Source organism: Tasmannia lanceolata, unplaced genomic scaffold (assembly GCF_043159265.1).
Source record: "Tasmannia lanceolata isolate RefF3 unplaced genomic scaffold, GAP_Taslan_0.1 ptg000012l, whole genome shotgun sequence".
Classification (NCBI taxonomy): Eukaryota; Viridiplantae; Streptophyta; class Magnoliopsida; order Canellales; family Winteraceae; genus Tasmannia; species Tasmannia lanceolata.
The window spans coordinates 26,417,371-26,443,090 of NW_027518689.1; the positions used below are offsets into that span (position 1 = coordinate 26,417,371).

At 42.3% G+C, this 25,720-nt stretch overlaps 1 protein-coding gene across 2 annotated transcripts in view; it reads right to left on the bottom strand.

Annotated features, from left to right (window-relative positions):
* The window catches only part of LOC143887765 (ion channel POLLUX-like protein, putative (DUF1012)), a 156,432-nt gene that overhangs the window by 103,696 nt on the left and 27,016 nt on the right, over positions 1 to 25,720 (bottom strand). For both annotated transcript variants that reach the window (XM_077391940.1, XM_077391939.1), the window contains one exon: positions 12,185 to 12,256. In XM_077391940.1, the coding sequence (XP_077248055.1) occupies positions 12,185 to 12,256 (72 nt within the window). The remainder of the gene's footprint in view (positions 1 to 12,184; positions 12,257 to 25,720) is intronic.

The window sequence follows — 25,720 nt, forward strand, 5'->3', positions numbered from 1 at the left end:
TTTGGTGGGTGGTTGGGGGGCAAAGGAAAGTTTTCGGGTGGGCCGGGAGGGGTGCGGCAAACAGAAGGGTGGGAGGGAGTGGCGGCAAAGAGAGGCGTGGGGTGGGGCGGCGACAAATAAGGGAAGAGGTGCGACTCCAACCAAAAAAACTTAGTTTATTATTTACTTTTTATTTTTTATTTTTTATTTTGTTGCTTCAATCCTTCGGCACAGCCTAAATCCCTAGGGATCAAAACCTGTAGCTCTGATACCATGTTCGATGTATTCGGAGTTCCATGGGAGAATGAGAAGTAGAGAGAGAGAGAGAGAAGTATCATCTCCCCCTCATTTGAAGATCTGCGCACATATTTAAAATGTAATGCCATATATTTAAACTGTAATGCCAGATCTGCGCACACCCATCTTAGCCAACTTATTGGCAACCTCATTTGCAGATCTACGCACATATTTAAACTGTACTGCCATATATCTCTTGCGGTTGTCAATCCCGTCAAAGAAGTTGTCAAACCTCCAAAGAGGCATTTGGTCCCCTTTTAGCCGCTTTATGACGTTTAGAGAATCCCCTTCTACCACCACTCTGTTCACACTACATGTTAATCATGTGTCATTAGGGTTATATGTGAAAATTCAAGAATACCCCTAACCGGGTATGTAAATTACACCGCTTATTCTAACAACAACAATTATTTCCCTCAAGTGATGAGTAAATCTATAACATAAGAAAGAACGAAGGAAAAAATACAGAAATCAGGGTGCATAGCTGACTCCCAAGTAGATTCTCAATGTAGATGCATTAGTGCTTGAGACAGTAGTACCATTGTTTTCTATCTCACATATCTCTACTTCATTTCAGTTTTGTTCCCTTTGCATAGCCTTTTTCTTTTTTCTCCGGCATATTAGAAAAAAGTTATTTCACTAGAAGAACTTTGAACGTTCCCTGTAGATAAATTTTGGAGGATGCATGAAAATACACCCAAAATCTCCATCCTCTCCTTAAAAGAAAGTTACGAGTACAAACACCCTTCTTTAAGAGGAAAAGATATTTCTTGGAAGATGAACCAATAGGATTATCTTTTTAGGATCACAACAGTTACGACCCGTCTAAGTTTATAACTGTTGAATAACAGGTATTAAGGTAGTTTAGTCATTACTTGTAGACTTTGTAGTCTTAGGGGTAGTGTAGTCATTGTACATTGGATGCCCTATTTGGGCCTATATATACATCATTTACAAGAGGAGCTCCCAGTGGAGACTCTTCGTCTCTTCACTCCTCATCTTCCTCTCTCAAACCCCAATCTCCATTTCTAACATGGTATCAGAGCCAAGATCCTTTGGGAAGAGGTAGAAGGAAAGAAGAGTCTATCATCTCATTCTCCACGCCTTTCCCATCTCTCACTCTCGCATCTCTTTCTCTCTCGCGCGCGAGAGAGATCTCTCTATCGGTTTGTGTTTTTTGTGCAAGCCCAGTGGGTTTGCCATATATTCTCCTTTATCTCATTCCTAAAATATCTCTCCCTATATTTTCTACCTCCTTTTTCCTTTGTTTTTGGAAAATCTATCTGTGACAATCTCTCTTGTTTTTCTCTCTCAAATCCAACAAAATCCCCAAATCTTCTCCCCCACTCCAAATCTCTCTTTATTTCCTCTTTTCAATAGCTTTTTGGCCTATGGACTTTGTCTTTCTCATCTCATCTTCAAGATACAGCCCAAGTGTTTGATAAAATGTCTCTAAGGGGTTTTGTGCCTTAAAAGTCTTCTTTCCGTTTCAAGTTGAAGGCCTTCAGCCTCCACTTGAGGTGAGTGTTGTCTTGTATTGTTTTTCTTGTTGTCTTGTAATGTTTCTTGTTGTTCTCTTATTTTTTTGCGTTGATATCATCTCTTTCTTTACATCTCTTTCTTTGCATTGTCTTCTATGTATTGTTTTCTATGTCTTTTATGAAGTTTTCAAGGCGCACACCAATTGCTCAAATGTCTAAGACAGGTGTAGTGCCTTGTTTGTTTTCGTTTCTTTGTCTTCTTCAAGGCGCACACCAATTGTTCGATGAAATATCCGAGAGGTGTGGTGCCTTGTTTGTCTTCGTTTTTCGTTGCAAGTTGAAGGTATTCGACCTTAACTTGAGGGGGAGTGTTCTCATGTTTCTCTTGGAGCTTATTCCTTTCTCCTGATGATGTCTTTTTCTTCGTATGGTCTTCTTGGGGGAGTATTATTATGTTGTTGTGCTGTCTTTTTATTGAGGGAGAGTATTATTAACTTCTCTTTATGATCTTTGTTCACCCCCATTGGTGGTTGTTATCGTCTTCCTTGTTATCTTTTCATGTCTTGTCCAGGCTCATGTAGTCTCGCCCGAGGGGGAGTGTTGTTGTGTTCTTATGTTCTTCGTCATGTGTCTTCTCTTTCTTGTCTTCTATTGGCGTAGTTTTACGCATTAGTTTCTGGCTTTATGCCTCATCTCTTCATGTTGTCCGGCTTTATGCCTTATCTCTTACAGGCGACGGCTTCATTTTTCCGTCGACCTCTCTTTTCCGGGCGATGGGGTCCCCATCGTTAGTCGGCTCTCTTACAAGCGACGGTCTTTTCCCGTCGACCTCTCTTTTCTGGGCGACGGTTTCCCCATCGTTGGTCGGCTCTCTTCAGGCGACGATGTTCATGTCATCGACCTTGTCTCCAGACGATGGTTTCCCCATCGTTGGTTGGTCATCTTATCCCTCCTTTTTCGGACGATGGCTTCCATATCCATCGTTGGTCGGCTCGGGCACCCGACTCTTCGGGAATACTAAGGCACATACAGGCAACAGTCTTCCCATCGATCTCTCTTTTCCGGGTGATGGTTTCCCATTGTTGGTCGGCTCTTTTCAAGCGACGATGTTCATACGGTCGACCTTGTCTCCAGACAATGGTGTCCCCATCATTGGTTGGTTATCCTCATCCTATCTTCTTCTTATCTTCAGGCGACAATGTTAATGCCATCGACCTTGTAACCAGACGATGGTTTCCCCATCGTTGGTTGGTTATCTTTCCCCTTCTTGTCTTCTTTTCTCCAAGCGGTGGTTTCCTTGTCGACCTTTTCTCCAATGAATTCCCCATCGGTGGTCATCTTCGATTGGCATGGTGTTGTTTAGCTAGTGTTCCTGCTCGTGACGCTTTGCCGTTTCTCGCGTGCGTGCCTTTGCGTGCCCCTTTTTTGCTCGATAAATCGTTCTTATTTCCCTGTCAAGGTATCTCGATTCGATCCTTCGTGATTTGCAAATCTCTTCACCGGGCTCTCAGTCAAGGGGAGGCCCTATTTTGATCGCTCTCGCCTAGTGCTGCTTCAGGGGGAGCTACTCCTTTTTTGTGGCCGCTGATCTCGACGATTGAACTCTCATGATGGCCGTTATCTTTTATTATGCTTTAATTATGTATTCACCACACCAGCTTGAGGATAAGTGTTATACCGGGCTGGATTTGTGTATGAGATTATGTACTTTTTGTTATTTTTTAGTTGGTTGTTGTAGCCTCCTTTGTAGCAAGCAAAACTTCCATAGTATATACACTCCAGCCTTGGGGGGGGGGGAGTGTTGAATAACATGTATTAGGGTAGTTTAGTCATTACTTGTAGTCTTAGGGGTATTGTAGTCATTGTACACTAGATGCCATATTTGGGCCTATATATACATCATTTAGATGAGGAGCTCCCTAGTGGAGTCTCTCCATCTCTTCACTCCTCTTCTTCTTACTCTCTCTAACCCCAATCTCCATTTCTAACAATAACCATCTAAGAATGATAAACATGATAGACTTGCTATATAAATTGTTGAGAGTTAGGAGAGGAGAGACAGATGAAAGAAAGTGAGTTGGAGATGAGCACCCCCTCACTTATGTATTTATATAGAAGAGAGATAGAGTACAAAGACCATAGTGCCCTTAGGCACACCTACACTTCTAACACTCACCCTCAAGCTGGAATGTAAATATCATCCATTCCTAGCTTGGTACAAATAATATTTAGCTTACCTTTACTTAAGGGCTAGGCAAATAATCAGCGAGCTGATCCACTGATCTAGTGAAGTAGAGCATATCTCTCCTTTTTGGATTCTTTTACGTATGAAATAACAATCCACCTCTATGTGCATGGTTCTCTCGTGAAAAACCGGGTTGGTGGCAATGTGGATAGCAACCTTATTGTCGCAATAAAGCTGAGCTTGTGATGAGGAAGAGAAGCCATAGGAGGGAGAACAACTAGATAAGTTCTCCACTTGTATGTGACATGGCACAATATCTGTTTTTGCACTCAACTTGGCTACCGCATCATGCTTCTTACTTCCCCAAGATACTAGGTTACCTCCAACAAAGGTATCATACCCATTGTAGACCTCCTATCTGCTGGTGACACTGCCCAGTATACATCACAAAATCCTTCCAACTTTCTATGCCCATGTTTCTTGAATAGCAGGCCTTTTCCTGGAGCGATTTTCAAGTAGCGAAGAATCTGAATCATGACTGCCTTGTGGGAGGTATGTGGTGCGCTCATGAACTGGCTAACTACCCCTACTGCATGAGATATCTGGGTGAGTAACTGTGAGGTAAATAAGCTTCGCAACTAGCCGTCGATACCTTCCAAGGTCACTTAACAAGCCTCCCTCATCTGAACGAAGCTTTGTATTGGGTCCATGGGAACAATAGCTGGTTACATACCCATAGAACATGTCTCATCCAACAGATCGAGTACATACTTCCTCTGCGAGAGTGAGAGACTACTACCTCAATCCCTAGAAAATATCTTAGATGCCCAAGGTCTTCTATGGAAAATTCTTTTTGAAGGAAGGCCTTCAACCTCTGTATGCAGTTGTGTCACTCCTTGTAATGATAATGTCATCCACATAGACTATGAGAAGGACATGCCAAGCATTAGACCTCTGACGAAATACTGCGTGGTCAACCACACATTGCTTCATGCCAAATCGCATGATAGCATCACTAAATCTACCAAACCATACTCTAGGAGATTTTTTAAGGCCATATAATGATTTGTAAAGCCGGCACATTAAAGAGACATCTCCCCCTGAGCAACATACCTGGAGGCTGCTCCATATAGACCTCCTCAGTCAATTCTCCATGAAGAAAGGCATTCTTGACATCAGGCTGATATAAAGGCCATCCTCGGCTGATAGCGAGGGAGATCAGCACTCTCACAGATGGAAATTTGGCAACTGGGGAGAAGGTCTATATGTAGTCAACCCCGAAGGTCTGTGTATACTCCTTGGCAACCAAGCGCACCTTAAGGCGCTCAACTGTTCCATCTGGCAAGTATTTGATGGCAAAGACCCAATGACAGCCAACAGGTTGAGCACCAAGAGGTAGAGGAACTAAATCCCAAGTATGACTAGCCTGAAGAACAGTCATCTCAATATCCATAGCAGCGCGCCAATCTGGGTCAGCAAGAGCCTCAGGCAGAGACTGTGGCAAAGAAACAGAAGACAAAGAAGACACAAACTACGGAACAAAGGGATGAGATAATCATAAGAAACAAAGTGACAAATAGGATATGCAGTAGAACGGAAACGACTACAGGAACCAATAGAAAAGTCTACAACAACATCTGGAGAGGGAAGAGGAGGTATCTGAGATGGAGGAGTCAGTAGCTCCGGCTGAGAAGATGATGCCTCGGGCATAAGGGGAGAGGCATCGAGCCTCTGGTGTTGCTGATAGACCTTCAAAGGAGCTGGAGGAGGGCCGAAGTCACCTCCAATGGAGACGAAAGGTGCACCACAGGATCAGGGAGAACAAGAAGAGGAAGAGGAACTTGCGGGTCAGATACAACGGAACTACTCTCAGCAGGATCAATGAAGAAAGAGACGGACACAAAGAAGGTGGCATCGGCTGAAACAAAGAGTCTGTAAAGCCGAGGACTATAACACTGATAAAATTTCTAAGTATGAGAGTAGCCCAGAAAGACATAGTGCTCCGCCTGGGGGTCTAATTTATTGAGACCAGGAGTAAGGTTGTGATCAAAGCAAAGACAACCAAAGACCAATGGAGTAATGGGAAATGGATCTCCCTGAGGATGTAAAATGGAGAATGGATATTTACCATCTAAAACCGGAGATGGGAACTGATTAGCTAGGAGACAGGTTGTGTAAGAATGGCATTGCTCCAATAAGGCTTAGGGACCCGCTTTTGAAAGAGAAGAGTACAGGCCATATCGAGAAAGTAATGGAGTTTCCTCTCAGCTACACTATTCTGCTGAGAGGTGTAAGCACAAGAGGACTGAGGAATAATGCCATGGGTGGATAAGAAATCGCTAAAGGTAGCAGAGGGGTACTCCCTACTGTTATCAGTGTGTAGACATTTAATAGAACAATCATATTGGGTAGTTATATCAGCATCAAATGTGCGAAAAGCATGAAAGACCTCATAGCAGTCTTTATATAAAAACAACCAAGTCATACGAGAGAAATCATCCACAAAAAAGATAAAATATCTATATCCAAAATGAGATGTAGTCCTCAAGGAACCCCATACATCAAAGTGCACTAAATCAAAAGAGCACGAGACCTTAGTAACAACTCGAGAGGGAAAAGACACATGGCAATGTTTCCCTAGTTCACAGGACTCGCAGTGAAAGGACTGAACAGTGAAACGACTGAACAAGAGAAGAAATAGCAGGTGACTGTCGCAGTGGATAGATGCATAGTTGTTATCCCGTCACTCGATTTCTTAATTGTATGACTTGTGGCCCGACTCGACTCGTGACTCGTAATAGTTTTTGACAAGAACAGAAATTTAGTTGAAAAAAATATAATTATATATCAAAAGATGAAGCATGTAAAAAATATAACCTAATAGCACATGGATAAAGCACTAAGCCAAAAATATAAATAAATATATGCTTGAAACTTGCATGCACAAAAATAATTAAGTTCTGGTTGGAACTTAATCATGGGGGAAAACTCTTCCTTGCTTTAGAATTCTATCCACCTATGATTAATGGTACGGTTGGAAGGAGATTTGTGGTGGTTCAGACCAAGAACCCAAGATTGTCCAAGAATGGGAGCCTCCCGCACATGGTTTTTTGAAGCTAAACGTTGACGGGTCTAGCATGGGGAGCCTTGGTCTTGTCAGAATTGGGGAGTCTTGAGTGATGAATTTGGAGCTATAAAATAGGCTTTTACAGGTCCCATTGGCGCAGACGCTAATGAAGCTGAAGTGTGTTCTATCTACTAAGGAATAAGGTATCTTGAGAATGAAGATTTGAATAAGTAGTGGTAGAAGGAGACTCTCTGTAGGCATCAGTTTTCTTCATCATAGGAGGTCAACCGGGTTTACTTGTCTTTGCAAATTCCAATTATGTTAGTTTGCACACTAGGATTATTCTTTTCAAATCATGTTAGTCCATATGGTAGGATTATTTCTTACACCGAATAGGCTACCCAACACCTCCATCTATATAACAGCCCTTAATTCCCTGTTATACCCAGCCTAACAGCCCCTAATTCCCTCTTTTACCCAGCCTAACAGCCCCTTAATGTCCTATTTTGCCCAGCCCAACAGCCCCTAACTCCTTTCTTAACCCAGCCAAGTCATTCCTTAATGACTCATTTGAGTCAAACCCCCATGCATTGCTTATATGCACGTGATTATCACCCATTTCAATATCTATTGTGCGCATCCAGTACTTATCAATCCCATATGTGATGTGTGCGTTCAAGAGAAGCCGCGCCCCTAGCCGCACCCCATCCGAGTCAACCCGAGTCAACCCAAGTCAACCCAGTCCAACCCTGGTCCAACTCGGACCTAACCCGAGCCAACCCCGACCAACCTGGTCCAACTCAATCTGATCGATCCATCCCGGACCTAGTCCGAACCCAACAGACTCACGCCCAACATTCGAGTTAACTCACCCATGCCCGTCCTTCGCCTAGATTAGTGCCCAACTCATGCCAACCTTATCCTACACTAGTGCCTAGCATGTGCCCAACCGAGCCTGGATTAGTGCCTAACTCGTGCTCCAACCCGTGCCTAAAAAGTGCCCATCAACGCCCAGAATAGTGCCCACCAGTCCCTATCCTGGTTTGCAACCAGTGCCCAGAATGGTGCCCACCAGTGCTTATCTTGGTTTGCAACCAGTGCGCACCAATGCCCAGGATTGTGCACACCAGTGCCTATTCTGGTTTGTACTCAATGCGCACCAGTGCTCAGGATGGTGCACACTAATGCCTATGCTAGTTTGCACTCAGTGCACACTAGTGCCTTAGATTTTGCCTATCCAAAGTGCGTCCGTGCGTAATGCTAGTATTAGGGATGCAAGTTTGTCCCTGTCAGCCCTGACCCCGAACATGGTCTGGGCTGGATTTTCCAACCCTGAGGGCGGGTCAGGGTTCATTTTTTAGGCCCTGACTCAGGGTCGGGTCAGGTTCAGGGTTAATACCTCTGGTTAGCCCGACCCGGCCCGACCCTAAGTTTTCTATTATAGAATTGAACCATCTGTGCATATTTCTTTTGCTAATGTTTTCTATTATCTTGGATTGATGTTTCTTTAAATTATTATTATTAGTTGTCTCTACTGCCCGTCATGTTGTTGAATTCATATTGTCTTAATTTGTTCCCTTTCTCTGCTTATTTATCATTTTGTTCTATATGATATGTGGTTGGTTTATTTTTGGCATTCTTAACAGGTATTTGCACTAGGGTCAATCAGGGCAGCCCGGCCCGGGCAAATCAGGGCCAATCAAGGAGGGCCAGGGCCGCGCTGAGCCCTGTAGGGCGGGCAATGGGTTGAGGTTTTTCGGCCCTGACTCAGGGTCAGTGCGGGTCAGGGCCGAGATAATGGGATCCAGGGTTGGGCTAGGGTTTTGAAAAACTCGACCCTGTTGCAGCCCTAGCTAGCATGCACCAATGCCTAAGGTAGTCCATACCAAAGATGACTAGGTCCAACTCCAACCTAAACCGAGTTGACTCACCCCTACAAACCCAAACCGAAGCGCATCCTTTGACTCATCCGACGAGCCCAATTGAGTCACACCATTACAAACCCAACCAAGTTACACCAATTCATATCCCTACGAGCCCAACCAAATCGTAATCGCGTTGCACCCTTTTGTCACCCAAACCAAGTTACATCTTTTCAACCAAGCTACACCCTGAATCCCAAATCCAATTTTAAAATCCAAATCCAAGTGTCCAATTTCAAAATCCAAATCCAAGTGTCCAATTTCAAAATCCAAACCTGAGTCTCCAATCCAAGTTCTCATTTCAATTTCAAATCTCATACACCACGGAACTACGTGTGGGTTGATCCTCGCCACGAGGTACGTAGGCAACTTGGCAAAACCAAGTTCAGTCGCACCTTTCTCCCTCCTTGTTCCCCCACACCCTTCTTCATACTTCCCATTTCCCCATCACCATTCCAATCCCTTTCCCAAAACCCTTTCTTCTATTGTTTGCTATTGCATGTTTAGTCATTTTCACATGTTTAGTGTAGTTTCTTCTTTTCTCTGCATGCTAGAAATAATATGTTGCTTGTTATGCTTAGAATTCACATGCTAGGTTATTTGTTTCTGTTTCTTTCATGATTAGAATAATGGTTTGCATGTTTAGTTATTTATGTTTAAGTTTGGAACTCTAAAAGAATTCAAAAATCTAAAAGAACCTACGAACTTACATTCATTGGAAAATCACTAATTCTAAATTCTAAAATTCTAAAAACAAAAGCTTTAGGTTCTAAAACTTAGGAATTTCACTCTAGGTTCCCCAATATAACTCTTAGAGCCCAAACCTAACAAAAATACTAAAAATGCAACTTAGGTCCATTGCATTAGATCTAGGTTCATATAGCATAGGTCACTTCACGTCAATTCAATCAATCTAACTCAACTCAAATCAAGCATCATCAAGCTCATAAAATATCAAAAACACTCACATAGTCATGTAGTTGCATGTAGGATGCACTCCTGGCCCGCATGAGTCTAAACTGTGAATCATTAGTAATATTTAGGTTTCACAAATAAAACTCACATTAACTCCCTTCTAGTTAGAACATTAAATAACTAAAGCTTTTGAAAGTAAAGACCGACATTTGTCGGGCAAGAAGGGTGCCTAACACCTTCCCTTCTTGTAACCAGGTAGCTTACCCAACTCGGAATCATAGACCAACTTAACAGAGTTAATTGTGGGTCATAGGCCTTTACCTAGGTGGCGACTCTGGTCAGTTGCTTATTTCGTGAAGTTAGGATTTTTATCCTAAATTTATGAAAAAAGCAATTATATTCAAATCCAATGGACAAAGGCACTATCATAAAAACACACACCCTCGTGGGTCACTTCCGGACGGGATCCACAATAGGCGGATCCATGATGACAGGAGGATCCATGAAGAGAGAAGGAGACTCTCAACCACCACAACGACAAGAGATAGGGGAAAGAGAGAGAACAACCAGACGAAACCAGAAATCATACCGCGGCTTCAAAGATAGCCGATAGCGAAGATGGACATGATACGGCGACCAATAAAGAGGAGAGACACGCAAAGGAGATCGGAGTTGCGGGAAGGAAGAAAAAGAGGACCTAAGATGATTTAGGCCATGAAGTAGAGATTAAAAAAAAGAGGCACCTTAGATTAGTGTTTCAAGGAGGAGGAAAACACTATAGAGTGGAAATGAGAGAGGTTTAGGCGTGGATGAGCTGATGAGAGAGTGGAAAGGAGAAAAAGAAGAGGTTTTGAAGGGGAGGGGGTGTCGGGTTTGGAGGAGAGATGGGTACGGCACTGGTAGGGTTGTCGGGTTGGGAGGAGATGGGTAAGAAGAAGAGTTATGGTGGGTTTAGGGTGAGAAGGAGGGTTGTCGGCGACTGGGGGTGGTGGATTTAGGTTTACAACGGGTTTAGAGGCTGTACGGTTAGGGTGTTGGCTAATGGGATGCCGTGGGAGGATAACTAAAGGGTTTTGGCATGGAGGAAGAGATGTCGTGGGAGGAGAAGTGGGTTCTGGGGAGAGGTGAGAGTGAGTTTGGGGTTGGAGGTCTGGGTGAGAGTGAAGGGGAGGCGTGGAGGTGAGGTGAGGTAGCGAGGGTGGGCGAGAGTGAGGTGAGGCAACTAGGATTAGGATTAGGGTTTGTGGAGAAGAAGAAGAAGAAGAAGAAGAAGAAGAATGGTGTCTTCTATTGTGGTCCCTAGGGCACCACAACCCTAGGGCACTGATCCCATGTTGTGAGTTAGGAGAGGAGAGATAGATGATAGAAAGAGAGTGAGTTGGAGATGAGCTCCCCCTCACTTATGTATTTATATAGAAGAGAGAGAGTAAAAAAAACATAGTGCCCTTAGGCACACCTACACTTCTAACATAAATGTAATGAATAATGTTTTATCCTTATGTCACCTACACAAAAGAGCAACTCAACATTAATTCCTTCTGCTTTTTTAAATGAACATTAATTCCGTCTTCACATAAAAAAAATTAATTACTGCCATCTTACTTTCTCAAATGTGCTCCAATCACATAACAATCTCTAGTTTTGTAAGTCTTGAACAGATGAATTCCTATAGTTTATGTCTTGAACAGACAAACTCTTGTATTTTAATGAGTTAATGTTTTATCCTTATGTTATGGTATTGGTATGTTACCTACGCAAAAGAGCAACTCAAACATTAATGTCTTCTTTACAGAGTAAAAATTAATGACTGCTATCTTACTTTCTCAAATGTGATCCAATCACATCACAATCTCTAGTTTTGCAAGTATTGAACAGATGAACTCTTATGATTTAATGAGTAAATGTTTTATCTTTATGTTACCTACGCAAACGAGCAACTCAAAAAAATTAATATCTTCTTTATAGAGTGAAAATTAATTACTGCTATGTTTGCTCAAATGTGCTCCAATCACTTAACAATCTCTAGTTTTGCAAGTTTTGAACAGAGAAACTCCTATATTCTTCTTATGAATAGGTAGATTGCAAAGGCAGCACGATGTAATTTTTGCTTGATAGGAAAAACATGAAGAAATACAAAGGGCTCATCAATAAAGAAGACACGCATAAAACAATTGGCTATACGCATTGCATGTAATAATGAAGTGTATGTGCTAGGGTTCTACAGTCATTTGCTAGGTGCAATTCATCATTGTTCTCTTTAGTTCACAATAAACTTCAGAAATGAATAAAATAGGTGCACAACAATTGTTGCTAAACAAGTAAGAAGTTTGTAGGCTACCTGTACTTGTAGAAAAGAAAACCTCCAATGATGACAAATGAGAAGCACGCTATAAGAAGTACTATAAGAAACCTATAAAATATGGGTGAAAAAATTGTCAGGCTAAAAGTTGACATTGAGTGAAAAATGGACAAGTTGATAATTACCAATAATACTATCACTAATCAGTAAAACATCCACCCAAAGTTAATACGCTTGAAATAGATAAAGTGAATAGAGACATGCAAATGCCTATTCATTCAATCTAACATATTAATATGCTTGAAAGAATTAGTAAATAAAACATCCATTATCATGCCTATCCTTAAATTTAAAATATGTTATCTTAATTACATGGTTTGGGAGAGATGAAGAAGGAGAAGATGTTGAGAGAGAGAAACAGTGCATTAATGAGAGAGCCGAGAGAGTTGAGTTCTCTCACCCTCGACAACTGTATCTTATAATAATATAAGACTGCTGAAATTACATAAATACCCTTGTACATTTAACACTCCCCCTCAAGCTAGAATGTATATATCATACATTCCTAGCTTGTTACCCAGGTCCTAAAGCCTTGGTAAACACATCGGCAAGTTGATCGATGGATCTAGTAAACATGGTGCAAATCTCTCCTCTCTGGATCCTCTGGCGAATGAAGTGACAGTCCACTTCAATATGTTTGGCTCGCTCGTGAAAAACTGGATTGTTAGCAACATAGATAGCTGACCTGTTATCACAATACAACCGCAATGGTCCCGATGGAGGGAAGCCAATTTCTGACAAGAAGGAACACAACTAAATTAACTCTCCAGTCATATATGGCATAGCACTGTACTCGGCTTCTGCACTTGATTTGGACACAATATCTTGCTTTTTACTTCTCCAAGACACCATATTACCACCAACAAACGTACAGTAACCAGTCGTAGATCTCCTATCTGCAGGAGAACTAGCCCAATCAGCATTAGTAAATCCCTCTACAATCTCATGGCCGTTCTTTCTAAAGCATAATCCCTTTCCTGGTGTGCCTTTCAAGTATCGAACAATCTGGAATACTGCAGCCCAGTGAAATGTGCGAGGGAAGCTCATAGATTGGTTGACCACTCCTACAGCATATGAGATATCAGGTCGAGTAACAGCCAAATAAATCAACTTCCCAACTAGTCTCCTGTATCGACCTGGATCCTCCAATAAGTCTCCTTGTTCAGGAAGAAGTTTTACATTCGGATCCATAGGAATAGATGCTGGTTTTATTCCCATGGAGCCAGTCTCTTCTAGAATATCTAAAGTGTACTTTCTCTGTGATAGGGAAAGACCACATTTAGAGTGAGCCACATCAATTCAAAGAAAATACCTGAGGAGACCCAAGTCCTTTGTTGCAAATTCTTCCTGAAGGAAGATCTTCAATCTATGTATTCTGTCTTGATCATTTCCAGTAATGATAATGTCATCTACATAAACAATTAGGAAAAACATATCCTGTACTAGGTTGCTCCTCATAAACTTCCTCAGACAGCTCGCCATGAAGAAAGGCATTTTTTACATCAAGTTGATATAGAGGCCAACCACGATTAACTGCCAGAGAGATCGTTAGATATATGTAATAAGCCTGAGGGCAACTAGTTGTCATTGTACTTATCTTTCTCTTTATATAAATACATTAGTGAGGGGGAGTTTTCCCTAACTCATTTTTCTCTTCTCTAAATCTTTCTCTCAGCATGGTATCAGAGCCCTAGGGTTTCTGATCCCTAGGGAAACCTTTTAGCCTCCATCTTCTCCATCTCTCCCACTCCCTATCCCTCACCTCCATCTCCCTCTCTCCCGCGCCCTAACCCTCACCCACCCCCCCCTCCACCCTCGCTTCCCCCTTCGCCCCCCGTCTGTAACCCCCCCCCCTCCCCAGGCCCGTCCGGTCCCTCGTCCTCCACCAGACCCCGTCTGGTCCCCCCCCCCCTCCTCTCCGTCGCCCACCACACCCTCGCGCCCCCGTCTAGCCCACCCACCACCCCCGCACCCCCGTCTGTCCCCCGTCTCCTCACCCCTGCACCCCCCTCCTGCAACAAACCACCCCCCCCCCCAAGCCCACACCTCCATTCCCCTCCTCCAACAAACCCCATAGCCACCCCCTCCCTTCGTCTCACCCACTCCCGTTCCCCAACCCTCCGTTCTCCGCTCCTCCCACCATTCTCATCTGGAATCCCTCTTTTTTCCCAGATATTCCCTATTCCTATTTCTCTTTTCTTTTCTTCATCTTAACACCTTCATGTGCTAATCTAATTCAGTTTCTCTCTATTTTATCTCTTCGCGGCCTCTTTCTCTCTTCACTATGGCCCCTACTATCATGTGTCCTTATCTCATGAGGCCGCACTATTATTTCTTGCCTTGAGTAGTTGGTTCTTCATCTCTTATCTTCTTTGGTCCGCTCGCTCTCGCCGTTGTTTGTGGGTTCTCTTTTTCGTGGTCACCCTTATAGATTCCTTTGTTATTATGGATCCCTCTCTCGGCATGACTACTGACGTTCGTGCCACCCCTCCAACTTCGGCTACTTCTTCCTCCTCTTCTCCTAGCCTATGTCACAAATGTTGTTCTCGGGAATTTCTCTGCAAGGGAATATCTCGGGATGTATTAATTTTTATTAATTTTTTCGGGTTTATATCGAGGAAATAAACGGTAAAATTAAAATTATTTAAAATATATATATTAAATTTAAGAAAAAAATATAAAATAAAAATATCGTAAAAATATCGGGATAATATCACGATATTATCGGGATATTTATGATAAAAACGAAAGTATCGCTATATTTTTTAAATCTCGGGATTAGTTCGGGATTTTGTCGTTTTATCAAAATCTCGCGATAAAAACGCTATATTTTGAATATATCAGAGATATTTGTGACATAACTCCTAGCTACTTTCCTGTGGATGGATCTTACCCACAGTTGAATATCGCTAAGTTTGAAGGAACCAACTACTTACCATGGAAAGTAGTTGTTGAGACATACCTCCTGGGCCGGGGCAAAGTTAGTTTTCTTCGGCAGGACCCCCTCTCTCAAGATCCTTCCTATACTCGGTGAGAGCAGGTGTAACAACCCTAAAAAAAAAAAAAAAAAAAAAAAAAAAAAAAAAAAAAAATTATTTCTCGGAACTCCGAGAAAAATCTCGGAATTCCGAGAAAATGGACAGTAGTTTCGGTTTGCCATTCTCGGAACTCCGAGAGGATTTCTCGGAACTCCGAGAATTCTCGGAATTCCGAGAAATGACTCGGAACTCCGAGAATGTTACGAAAGGAAGAATCCGAGGGCTTGAAAACACACTTTGTGGGCCCGATTTTTCGTCCTATTGGGTGTGTTTAATGCCAAACAAACCCTAAATAGATTTATGTCTATATATACTCTATCACAACCTAATTTTCTTCACAAATCAAAAACCCAACCCTAAAACCTAAGGAAACCTAAGGAGAGAGGAGAATCCTAAGGAAAGGAGAAGAAGGAAAGGCTTTCAACTCCAAGATCCATCGAGTTTCGATCAATCAATCAATCAATTAAACCAAGATCCATCAATTCAAGGGCAAAGGCAAGATTTCGGATTATGTTTTGTAATCTACACTATAACTAGAGTTCTTGAAAATTTAGATAAAACCTCTTATGTTTTTGTTTCTTGATTCTTGAATCCAATTCATGGCTTTCATTGAAAACCCACAACCCTATGATGGAGATGATTTAAAGGCCATAGTTTCATATACCCTTGATACCATTTCCCTCGTACCCAAAAAGGGGCGAGAAGGTCAAAAGAACTACGTGAACTCCTCGTACAAAAACAGTGCGAAAGGTATCCTCGTACAAAAACAGTTCGAAGGTTATAATTCTACATGGGTATCATTGTGTATAGAAATTAATGGGGAAGGAAAGGGAAGAGCATAGTCTCTAAACGATTTTAGAACCTTAGATTCTAATGACTAGAGCAATAGTCTCTAATGAACAATCATATTGAACAAAGAGTCCTATTTTGCAAATTCAAAGGTGCTATCAGAAAAACCTCTATATTATTGCTTATTGTTGCACCAAATACCATGTCTTTCTTGATATGCTAAATTTCTTTGATATGCCTCTAATATGAGATGATTATATCTTTACATCTTCAATTGCCTAAGTTAAGTTTTATTACTCTGCATAACCGTTATTCTTGCATCCTGACCTTTAAAACTTTTCAACAGACTTTAATGGCGAAAATCCAGAAAACCAGCAAATCGATCAAAACGAAGGAGCATTTGCTGATGAGATGACCTAGGCAATGGGATGGGGAGAGATGGCATAGTTTAGGCAGTTATTTATTTCTTTTAGTTTTCTTTCCAAAGTCCTTTGGGGCATGGATATTTAATTTGGCAAATTTGTGGAGTTATTATTGAAAGTATTGGAATAAAATTCTCTTCCCTTATTTTTGTCTCTATTTCATTAATAAATGGTTTGCATTTTAAACCAAAGACTTCCGCTGTATGATTCCAAAAATGAATGAATGTGTTTTGTGCCTCTTTTCTTTTGAGAGGCGTAGCAATCCGGATTTTTCGGGGCTTGTTGGCTCTGTTTTATAAAGAGCTAAGCTCAGAATTGCCTCAAAAATTTAGCCTGGGAATCCGGGTCGTTACAGAGGTGGTATCAGAGCTCCAGGCTAGGTTAGTTAGTGAGAAACCTGGTGCGAGTCTGGGTATATGTCTAAGGATGAGTAGTTGGACCTAATTAACTAAAATAACAAATCTAACCTAATCATACAACTTTCATGATCATAATCTAGATAAATAGAATTTTATGAACTAACAATTGTGTGTTCTTTTGACAGATGGATCAAAGAGAGCTGCGAGGTTATGCTAGGAGAGGTCGTGGTGGTGCCCATGATGGTGAAGGAGCAGATCCTTTACTCATGATTGCTGATCTCCTTAGAAGACAAGCTCAGGCACAGGCTGCTACTCAGACAGTTGTAGCCCAGAACCAAGCAGCCAATCAGGCCGCTTTGCAGAACATCGCAGCCACTCTAGCAACTCGCCAAGCGCCTGCAGCAGATCCGACTAAGCTGCACAGGCAATTCAGGGACTATAGGCCATCGGAGTTTACAGGAGTGGGAGACCCTTTGGTTGCAGACCACTGGATTTTGGAAGTGGAAAGCATATTTGAAGTAATGGAGTGCAGCGATATTCAGATGATTCGTTTGGCTACCTTTCTACTAAAGGACCAAGCAGGAGTGTGGTGGAGATCCTTATTGCAGAACTATCCTAATGCTAAGAATGAGACGTGGACCGAATTCAAAGTGCGGTTCAACAACCAATTCTTTCCTAACCATGTTAAGAGGGAATTGGCATCCCAGTTTGCGTCTCTGAAGCAAGGATCTATGACCGTGGCTCAGTATGGAGCCAAGTTCAGGCAATTGTCGAGGTACGCACCTGGTTATGCCTCTACTGAAGAGGATAAGGTTTCAAAGTTTATTGACAACCTTCGCCCATCTCTTATGGCGAAAGTTGTTCTTCATGAACCTCAGACTTTGGTGGAAGCGTGCGCGAAAGCTGAAATGGCTGAGCGTAGTGAGAAAGTGATTATGGCCGCCAGAATGCCGCCATCTGGGAGCAGGAATCAAGTGCCGCCTCCAAAGAGACAGAGGATGGAAGATGGAGTTCCTGCAAGGGTTCCTTGTGCTATTTGTGGAAAATTTCATGCTGGAAGGTGTTGGAAGACTATGAATGTCTGCCACAACTGTGGAGACCCGAGCCACAAAATTTTGGAGTGTCCTAAGCCTGTATTCAGGGACACGAGGCCTCAAAGGCAACAGCAAAATTTTCAGCCAGCAATGAATCAGGCGAACCGTAATGTTAATAATCAGCAGCAGCAGAATCAGTGGAAAGGAAATCAGAATCGCCAGCAGAATCCGGGAAAGAGTGCATCTCAAGCACCTGTCAACCGAGTCTATGCGCTAAATCAACAAGACGCTGATGCCTCAGACGCAGTTATTGAAGGTCAGCTTTTTGTTAATAATACATCTGCGCATATTCTAGTAGATTCTGGCTCTACTCTATCATTCATATCACCTATTTTTGTGAAAGAACTGAATTTGACCCCTATTACTCTAAATTCCTCTTTGAGAATTATTACTCCTATAGGAGATGATGTAATTGCAAATCTTGTATGTAAGGGATGTATTATAAAGATAGGTGGTAGAGAGCTTTTGGCTGATTTAGTGTTACTGGAGATGAACGATTTTAGAGTTATCCTTGGTATGGATTGGCTAGCAGCTTACCATGCTAATGTGGATTGCTTTCATAAAATCGTAAAGTTTTCAATTCCTGGAGAAGAAGAAATTGTTTTTGAGGGAGTGAAGCGCCCTATGAAGGTTAAAATAATTGCAGCTGTGAAAGCCCAGAAGTTGATGAATAGAGGTTGTGAGTGCTTTCTAGCTTATGTGGAGAAGGAAGAAGTCAGTAGTAAGTTGTCTGTTTCAGACATTCCTGTGGTGAGCGAGTTTCTGGATGTCTTTCCAGAAGACTTTGTGGAATTACCTCCCCACAGAGAGATCGACTTTACTATCGATCTTGTGCCAGGGGCCGAGCCTATTTCTAAAGCACCTTACAGAATGGCCCCGGCAGAATTGAAAGAATTGAAGGAGCAGTTATCTGATTTGCTGGAGAAGGGATTTATTAGACCCAGTACATCCCCATGGGGAGCTCCTGTGCTATTTGTGAAAAAGAAAGATGGTAGTCTTCGCTTATGCATTGACTACAGGCAGCTGAATAAGGTGACTATCACGAATCGTTATCCTCTTCCTCGGATAGACGATCTCTTTGACCAATTGCAAGGAGCTGCTCATTTCTCGAAGATTGATTTGAGATCTGGATATCATCAGTTGCGTATCAGAGACGAGGACATTTCCAAGTCAGCTTTTCGTACTCGATATGGTCACTATGAATTTGTTGTAATGCCATTTGGGTTGACAAATGCACTAGCCGTATTTATGGACTTGATGAATAGAGTGTTCAAGCCATTTCTGGATCAGTTTGTGGTGGTGTTCATAGATGACATCCTTATTTACTCGAAATCTGAAGAGGAGCATGCAAAGCATTTGAGACTTGCATTGGAGACCTTGAGAAAGAATCAGTTGTATGCAAAGTTCTCTAAATGCGAGTTTTGGCTCGAGCGTGTTGCATTTTTGGGTCATGTAATTTCTAAAGATGGAATTGAAGTGGATTATGCTAAGATTCAAGCAATTACTTCCTGGAAGCAACCGACTAATGTTACCGAGGTTAGAAGTTTCTTGGGTCTGGCCGGGTATTATAGAAAGTTTGTTGAAGGCTTTTCAGTTTTAGCTGGACCTTTGACTAAATTGACCAGGAAGAATGTTAAATATATTTGGAACGAAGAATGTGAAAGCAGTTTTCAAGAATTGAAGAGAAGGTTGACATCAGCTCCAGTTTTGATACTTCCTACCGCGGAAGGAGATTTTGTGGTCTATAGTGATGCATCATTTCGAGGTTTGGGTTGTGTGCTCATGCAATCGGGCAAGGTCATTGCCTATGGTTCAAGACAGTTGAAGAAGCACGAAGTGAATTACCCGACTCATGATCTGGAGTTAGCAGCAGTAGTTTTCGCATTGAGGATATGGCGACACTACTTGTATGGTGTCAAGTTCGAGGTTTTTACGGATCACAAGAGCCTCAAGTATCTTTTTGATCAGAAAGAGCTGAATATGAGACAAAGAAGATGGGTTGAATTTCTGAAGGATTATGACTTCACCTTGAGATATCATCCAGGCAAGGCTAATGTAGTGGCTGACGCTCTTAGCCGACAAGAACACCCTATGATGGCCTGTTTGATGATAGAAGAATGGGAATTGCTTGAGCGGTTCAGAGATTTGGATTTGGAATCCTGTGAGATTAGCGATAAGTCCTTTATTGCTAATATTCGAGTTCAGTCGAATATCATTGAAGCCGTTAAAGCAGCTCAGTTAGATGATGAAGGAATTTTGAAGTTAAAAGCCGAAGTTGATTCTAAACCAGAGTTTTCAGTGGGAGAAGATGGATGTTTATTCTTTAAAGGCAGAATTTGTGTGCCAGCTAAGGAAGGAATCAGAAGGGACATTTTGGATGAGGCACATAAGTCTCGTTACACCATTCATCCGGGTAACACCAAGATGTACCAGGACTTGAAGAGGAATTTTTGGTGGAGTGGAATAAAAAGGGATATTGCAGAGTATGTTTCTAAGTGCCTAACTTGTCAGAAAGTGAAGGCAGAGCATCAGAAACCTGGAGGTACATTGGATCCATTGGAGATTCCAATGTGGAAATGGGATAGTTTGTCCATGGATTTTATCATGGGTTTACCCAGATCGAAGAGCAGTTGTGATGGTATTTGGGTGATTGTGGACCGTCTCTCTAAATCGGCTCATTTCATTCCGATTAGGAAAGATTGGAAGTTGGAAAAGCTTGCTGAAACATATGTGGCTCAGATCGTTAGATATCATGGTGTGCCTTCGACCATAATCTCTGATCGAGACTCTCGTTTCACTTCGGGATTTTGGAAGAGCTTACATTCTGCTTTGGGTTCGAAGTTGAGTTTCAGTACAGCATATCATCCTCAGACTGATGGTCAGACTGAAAGAGTAAATCAGATCCTTGAAGATTTATTGAGAGCTTGTGTTCTTGATTTTGGTGGAGATTGGGAGAAGCATTTGCCTCTATGTGAATTTGCTTACAACAATAGCTACCAGCAGAGTATTCAGATGGCTCCATTTGAAGCTCTATATGGCCGTGTTTGCAGATCACCTTTATGCTGGGCTGAAGTTGGTGAGAAGCAATTGCTTGGACCAAAGTTGGTTCGAGAGTCGACTGAAAAAGTTGCTTTGATTAGGGATCGCTTGAAGATCGCGCAGAGTCAACAGAAGAGTTATGCTGATCAGCGTAGGAGAGAATTGGAGTTCGCTGAAGGCGATATGGTTTTTGTGAAGATTTCGTCGTTCAGAGCAGTAATGCGTTTTGGAAAGAAAGGGAAGTTGACTCCTCGTTTTATTGGACCCTATCGAATTGCGAAAAGGATTGGGGCAAGAGCTTATAAATTGGAGTTGCCTCCTAAATTGGAGCGGATGCATGATGTTTTTCATGTGTCAATGCTTCGATTGTATCATCCCGACCCTTCTCATGTTTTGGCCGAGGATGATGTCGAGCTTCAAGAAGATTGGTCTTTTTCTGAAGGACCCGTGAAGATTTTGGATCGAGAGGAGCGAGCATTGCGAAATAAGACGATTTCGTTGGTCAAGGTTCTCTGGCGACATCATGGTGTTGAAGAAGCAACTTGGGAGCGTGAATCGGAAATCTTGAAGAAATATCCACATTTACTCGGAGGTACATTCCTTATTTCTCGTTTTTAATCTGGAGAGAGATCGAATTTCGAGGACGAAATTCCTCTAAGGGGGGTAGAATGTAACAACCCTTAAAAAAAAAAAAAAAAAAAAAAAAAAAAAAAAAAAAAAAAAATTATTTCTCGGAACTCCGAGAAAAATCTCGGAATTCCGAGAAAATGGACAGTAGTTTCGGTTTGCCATTCTCGGAACTCCGAGAGGATTTCTCGGAACTCCGAGAATTCTCGGAATTCCGAGAAATGACTCGGAACTCCGAGAATGTTACGAAAGGAAGAATCCGAGGGCTTGAAAACACACTTTGTGGGCCCGATTTTTCGTCCTATTGGGTGTGTTTAATGCCAAACAAACCCTAAATAGATTTATGTCTATATATACTCTATCACAACCTAATTTTCTTCACAAATCAAAAACCCAACCCTAAAACCTAAGGAAACCTAAGGAGAGAGGAGAATCCTAAGGAAAGGAGAAGAAGGAAAGGCTTTCAACTCCAAGATCCATCGAGTTTCGATCAATCAATCAATCAATTAAACCAAGATCCATCAATTCAAGGGCAAAGGCAAGATTTCGGATTATGTTTTGTAATCTACACTATAACTAGAGTTCTTGAAAATTTAGATAAAACCTCTTATGTTTTTGTTTCTTGATTCTTGAATCCAATTCATGGCTTTCATTGAAAACCCACAACCCTATGATGGAGATGATTTAAAGGCCATAGTTTCATATACCCTTGATACCATTTCCCTCGTACCCAAAAAGGGGCGAGAAGGTCAAAAGAACTACGTGAACTCCTCGTACAAAAACAGTGCGAAAGGTATCCTCGTACAAAAACAGTTCGAAGGTTATAATTCTACATGGGTATCATTGTGTATAGAAATTAATGGGGAAGGAAAGGGAAGAGCATAGTCTCTAAACGATTTTAGAACCTTAGATTCTAATGACTAGAGCAATAGTCTCTAATGAACAATCATATTGAACAAAGAGTCCTATTTTGCAAATTCAAAGGTGCTATCAGAAAAACCTCTATATTATTGCTTATTGTTGCACCAAATACCATGTCTTTCTTGATATGCTAAATTTCTTTGATATGCCTCTAATATGAGATGATTATATCTTTACATCTTCAATTGCCTAAGTTAAGTTTTATTACTCTGCATAACCGTTATTCTTGCATCCTGACCTTTAAAACTTTTCAACAGACTTTAATGGCGAAAATCCAGAAAACCAGCAAATCGATCAAAACGAAGGAGCATTTGCTGATGAGATGACCTAGGCAATGGGATGGGGAGAGATGGCATAGTTTAGGCAGTTATTTATTTCTTTTAGTTTTCTTTCCAAAGTCCTTTGGGGCATGGATATTTAATTTGGCAAATTTGTGGAGTTATTATTGAAAGTATTGGAATAAAATTCTCTTCCCTTATTTTTGTCTCTATTTCATTAATAAATGGTTTGCATTTTAAACCAAAGACTTCCGCTGTATGATTCCAAAAATGAATGAATGTGTTTTGTGCCTCTTTTCTTTTGAGAGGCGTAGCAATCCGGATTTTTCGGGGCTTGTTGGCTCTGTTTTATAAAGAGCTAAGCTCAGAATTGCCTCAAAAATTTAGCCTGGGAATCCGGGTCGTTACAGCAGGAAGATGCCTTGATTCGTAGTCTTCTCTGGCAGAGCATGACTCCTGCCATTTCCTCACTATGATACTCCTTCCGATTGCCAAGGAGATCTGGGATCACACCATTGTCACCTACTTTGGGGTTGAGAACCTCACACGTATCTGTGTCACTTACTATGAGTGGATGCATATGCAACATGGTGACATGTCCCTTGAGACTCATTATGGGCAGTTTATCTCCTTATGTCAGCAGCTTGACATTTTCTTGCCTCTCCCTTGTGATGTCAATGTGCTTCATGGACAGCGAGAACAAATTCGGGTTGTGCACTATCTTGAGAGCCTGGGTCCTGAGTTTACGCACCTTCGTCATCAGATTCTTGGCTCCGGCACCATTCCATCATTACGTGAAGCCTATTCTCGTGCACAGCAGTGCCTTGGTGAGTCACCCTCCAGCCTCCCATCTGAGAGTTCGGCTCTCGTGGCTTCTGATGGTATTGGTGGTTCCAGGCCACCCAGAGGAGGTGGCTCCTTTCCCCGAGCTCGTGGTCGTGGCCGTGGAGGTGGCAGTGTTGGTGGTGGACATGGCCGTTCGTACTGTACCCACTACCATCGTGATGGCCACCAGATCAAAACATGCTTATACGCTTCATCCAGAGCTTCGCCCACCTCGATCAGCTCATCTCACTGCTCCTCGCCCATCTGACAGCATGACTTCTACGCCTGGTTCTACTTCTGTTGATGAGTCCTTTACCTTTACAAGGGCGGATTATGAGGAGCTACAGCGTTTTCGATAGAGTGCTTCCTAGCCCACTGCCGGGTTTGCTCAGCCAGGTAGTTCACCCACGACCTTACTCTCTAGCTCCGGATCCTTGATTATTGACTCGGGAGCCTCCAATCACATGACTGGTAACTCATCTCAGCTATCCTCTTTTCGCTCTTTCCTCTGGTTCTCAGACCATTACCTTGCTGATGGGTCCACTTCCCCCATCACTGGTATTGGTACAATATGCCCCTCGCCTACTATTTCATTATCATTTGTACTATGTGTCCCTAAATCTCCATTTAGTTTACTTTTTGTCAGTCAATTAACGAAAAATCTTCGATGTTCCATCTCATTTTATCCCTCTTATTGTTTGTTTCAGGATCTTTCGACTGGGAAGACGATTGGATCGGGTCGTGAGGTGGATGGACTTTATCGCCTTGACTGCAGCCGTTCTCCTACCGCTTTGCATAGCTCTGTTGACGCCTATCAGTGGCACTGCCGTCTTGGTCACCCTTCTCTTCAACGCCTTCAGCAAACGTCATGTGTTCCTTCTTCTGTCTCTTCGTTCCAGTGCAAGTCTTGTGAACTCGGGAAGCACCACCAGGTGGCCTTTCCTTCCTGAGTCATTAGTCGAGTTAATAGTCCTTTACTTTTAGTTCATTCTGATGTATGGGGCCCTCTAGGGTCACGTCAAATAATGGATTTAGGTATTTCGTAGTTTTTATTGATGACTATTCGCGTATAACATGGGTGTATTTGTTGAAAGACCGCTCTCAGGTCTTCACTGCTTTTCAGAATTTCCATGTTGAAATAAAGAATCAGTTTAATTGCAATATTAAATGTCTTCGCACTGATAATGCTCGCGAATTTTTCTCTTCAACACATGGGTTTCAGGATTATCTTTCATCTCATGGAATTCTTCACCAATCCTCTTGTGCCTACACGTCACAGCAGAATTGTGTCGTTGAAAGGAAATTAAGGTATTTACTTGAAGTTACTCAAACCATCAATGCGAGTCCCTAAGTCATTTTGGTGGAGGCCGTGTTAACATCCTGTTTTCTTGCGAATCGCCTTCCCTCTTCTGTCCTTCGTGGGTCTTCTCCCTTTCAGGTTTTATACCCTCAGCAAGATCCATTCCCTCTCACCCCCCGAGTCTTTGGGTGTGCCTGCTTCGTCCGCCATCTTGGTCCTAGTCGGGACAAACTCGATCCTCGGTCGGAACGGTGTGTCTTTTTGGGTTACTCTAGAACTCAAAAAGGCTACCGTTGCTATAGTCCTCGACTACATCGATGGTTTGTGCCAGCTGATGTTACCTTTTTTTAATCCAAGGCATTCTTTAGCCCTTCATCTGCTCCTATTACAAGTCGCTTGGAGACTGAGGTCCCATTATCTCTTCCTTAGTTTCCTGAGTCGGTTCAGATACCCTCACAGCCTGCTACGAGACCAGATCCGTCACCATCATCATCAATACCAGTGGCTCCACCACCAGTTACCAAACAATATCGGCGACGTCTGCGGAAAGATGGACCTCCACCTCCTTCACTCAAACCATCGCCTTCATCTGTCAAGGTCCCTGACTTGCCTACTCAAGTATCTTCTTTACCCTCCTCTGTCATTGCTTCTGACTCTCCTATTGCATCTCGCACTTGATGTCATTCTACTGCACATCCTATATCTCATTTTGTTTCTTATGATCGTCTGACTTCTTCTTTCCAAGCCTTTGTTTCGTCCTTGTCATCTGTTGTGTTACCACAGTCATTGCAGGAGGCTCTCCAACATCCAAGCTGTAGCGCTG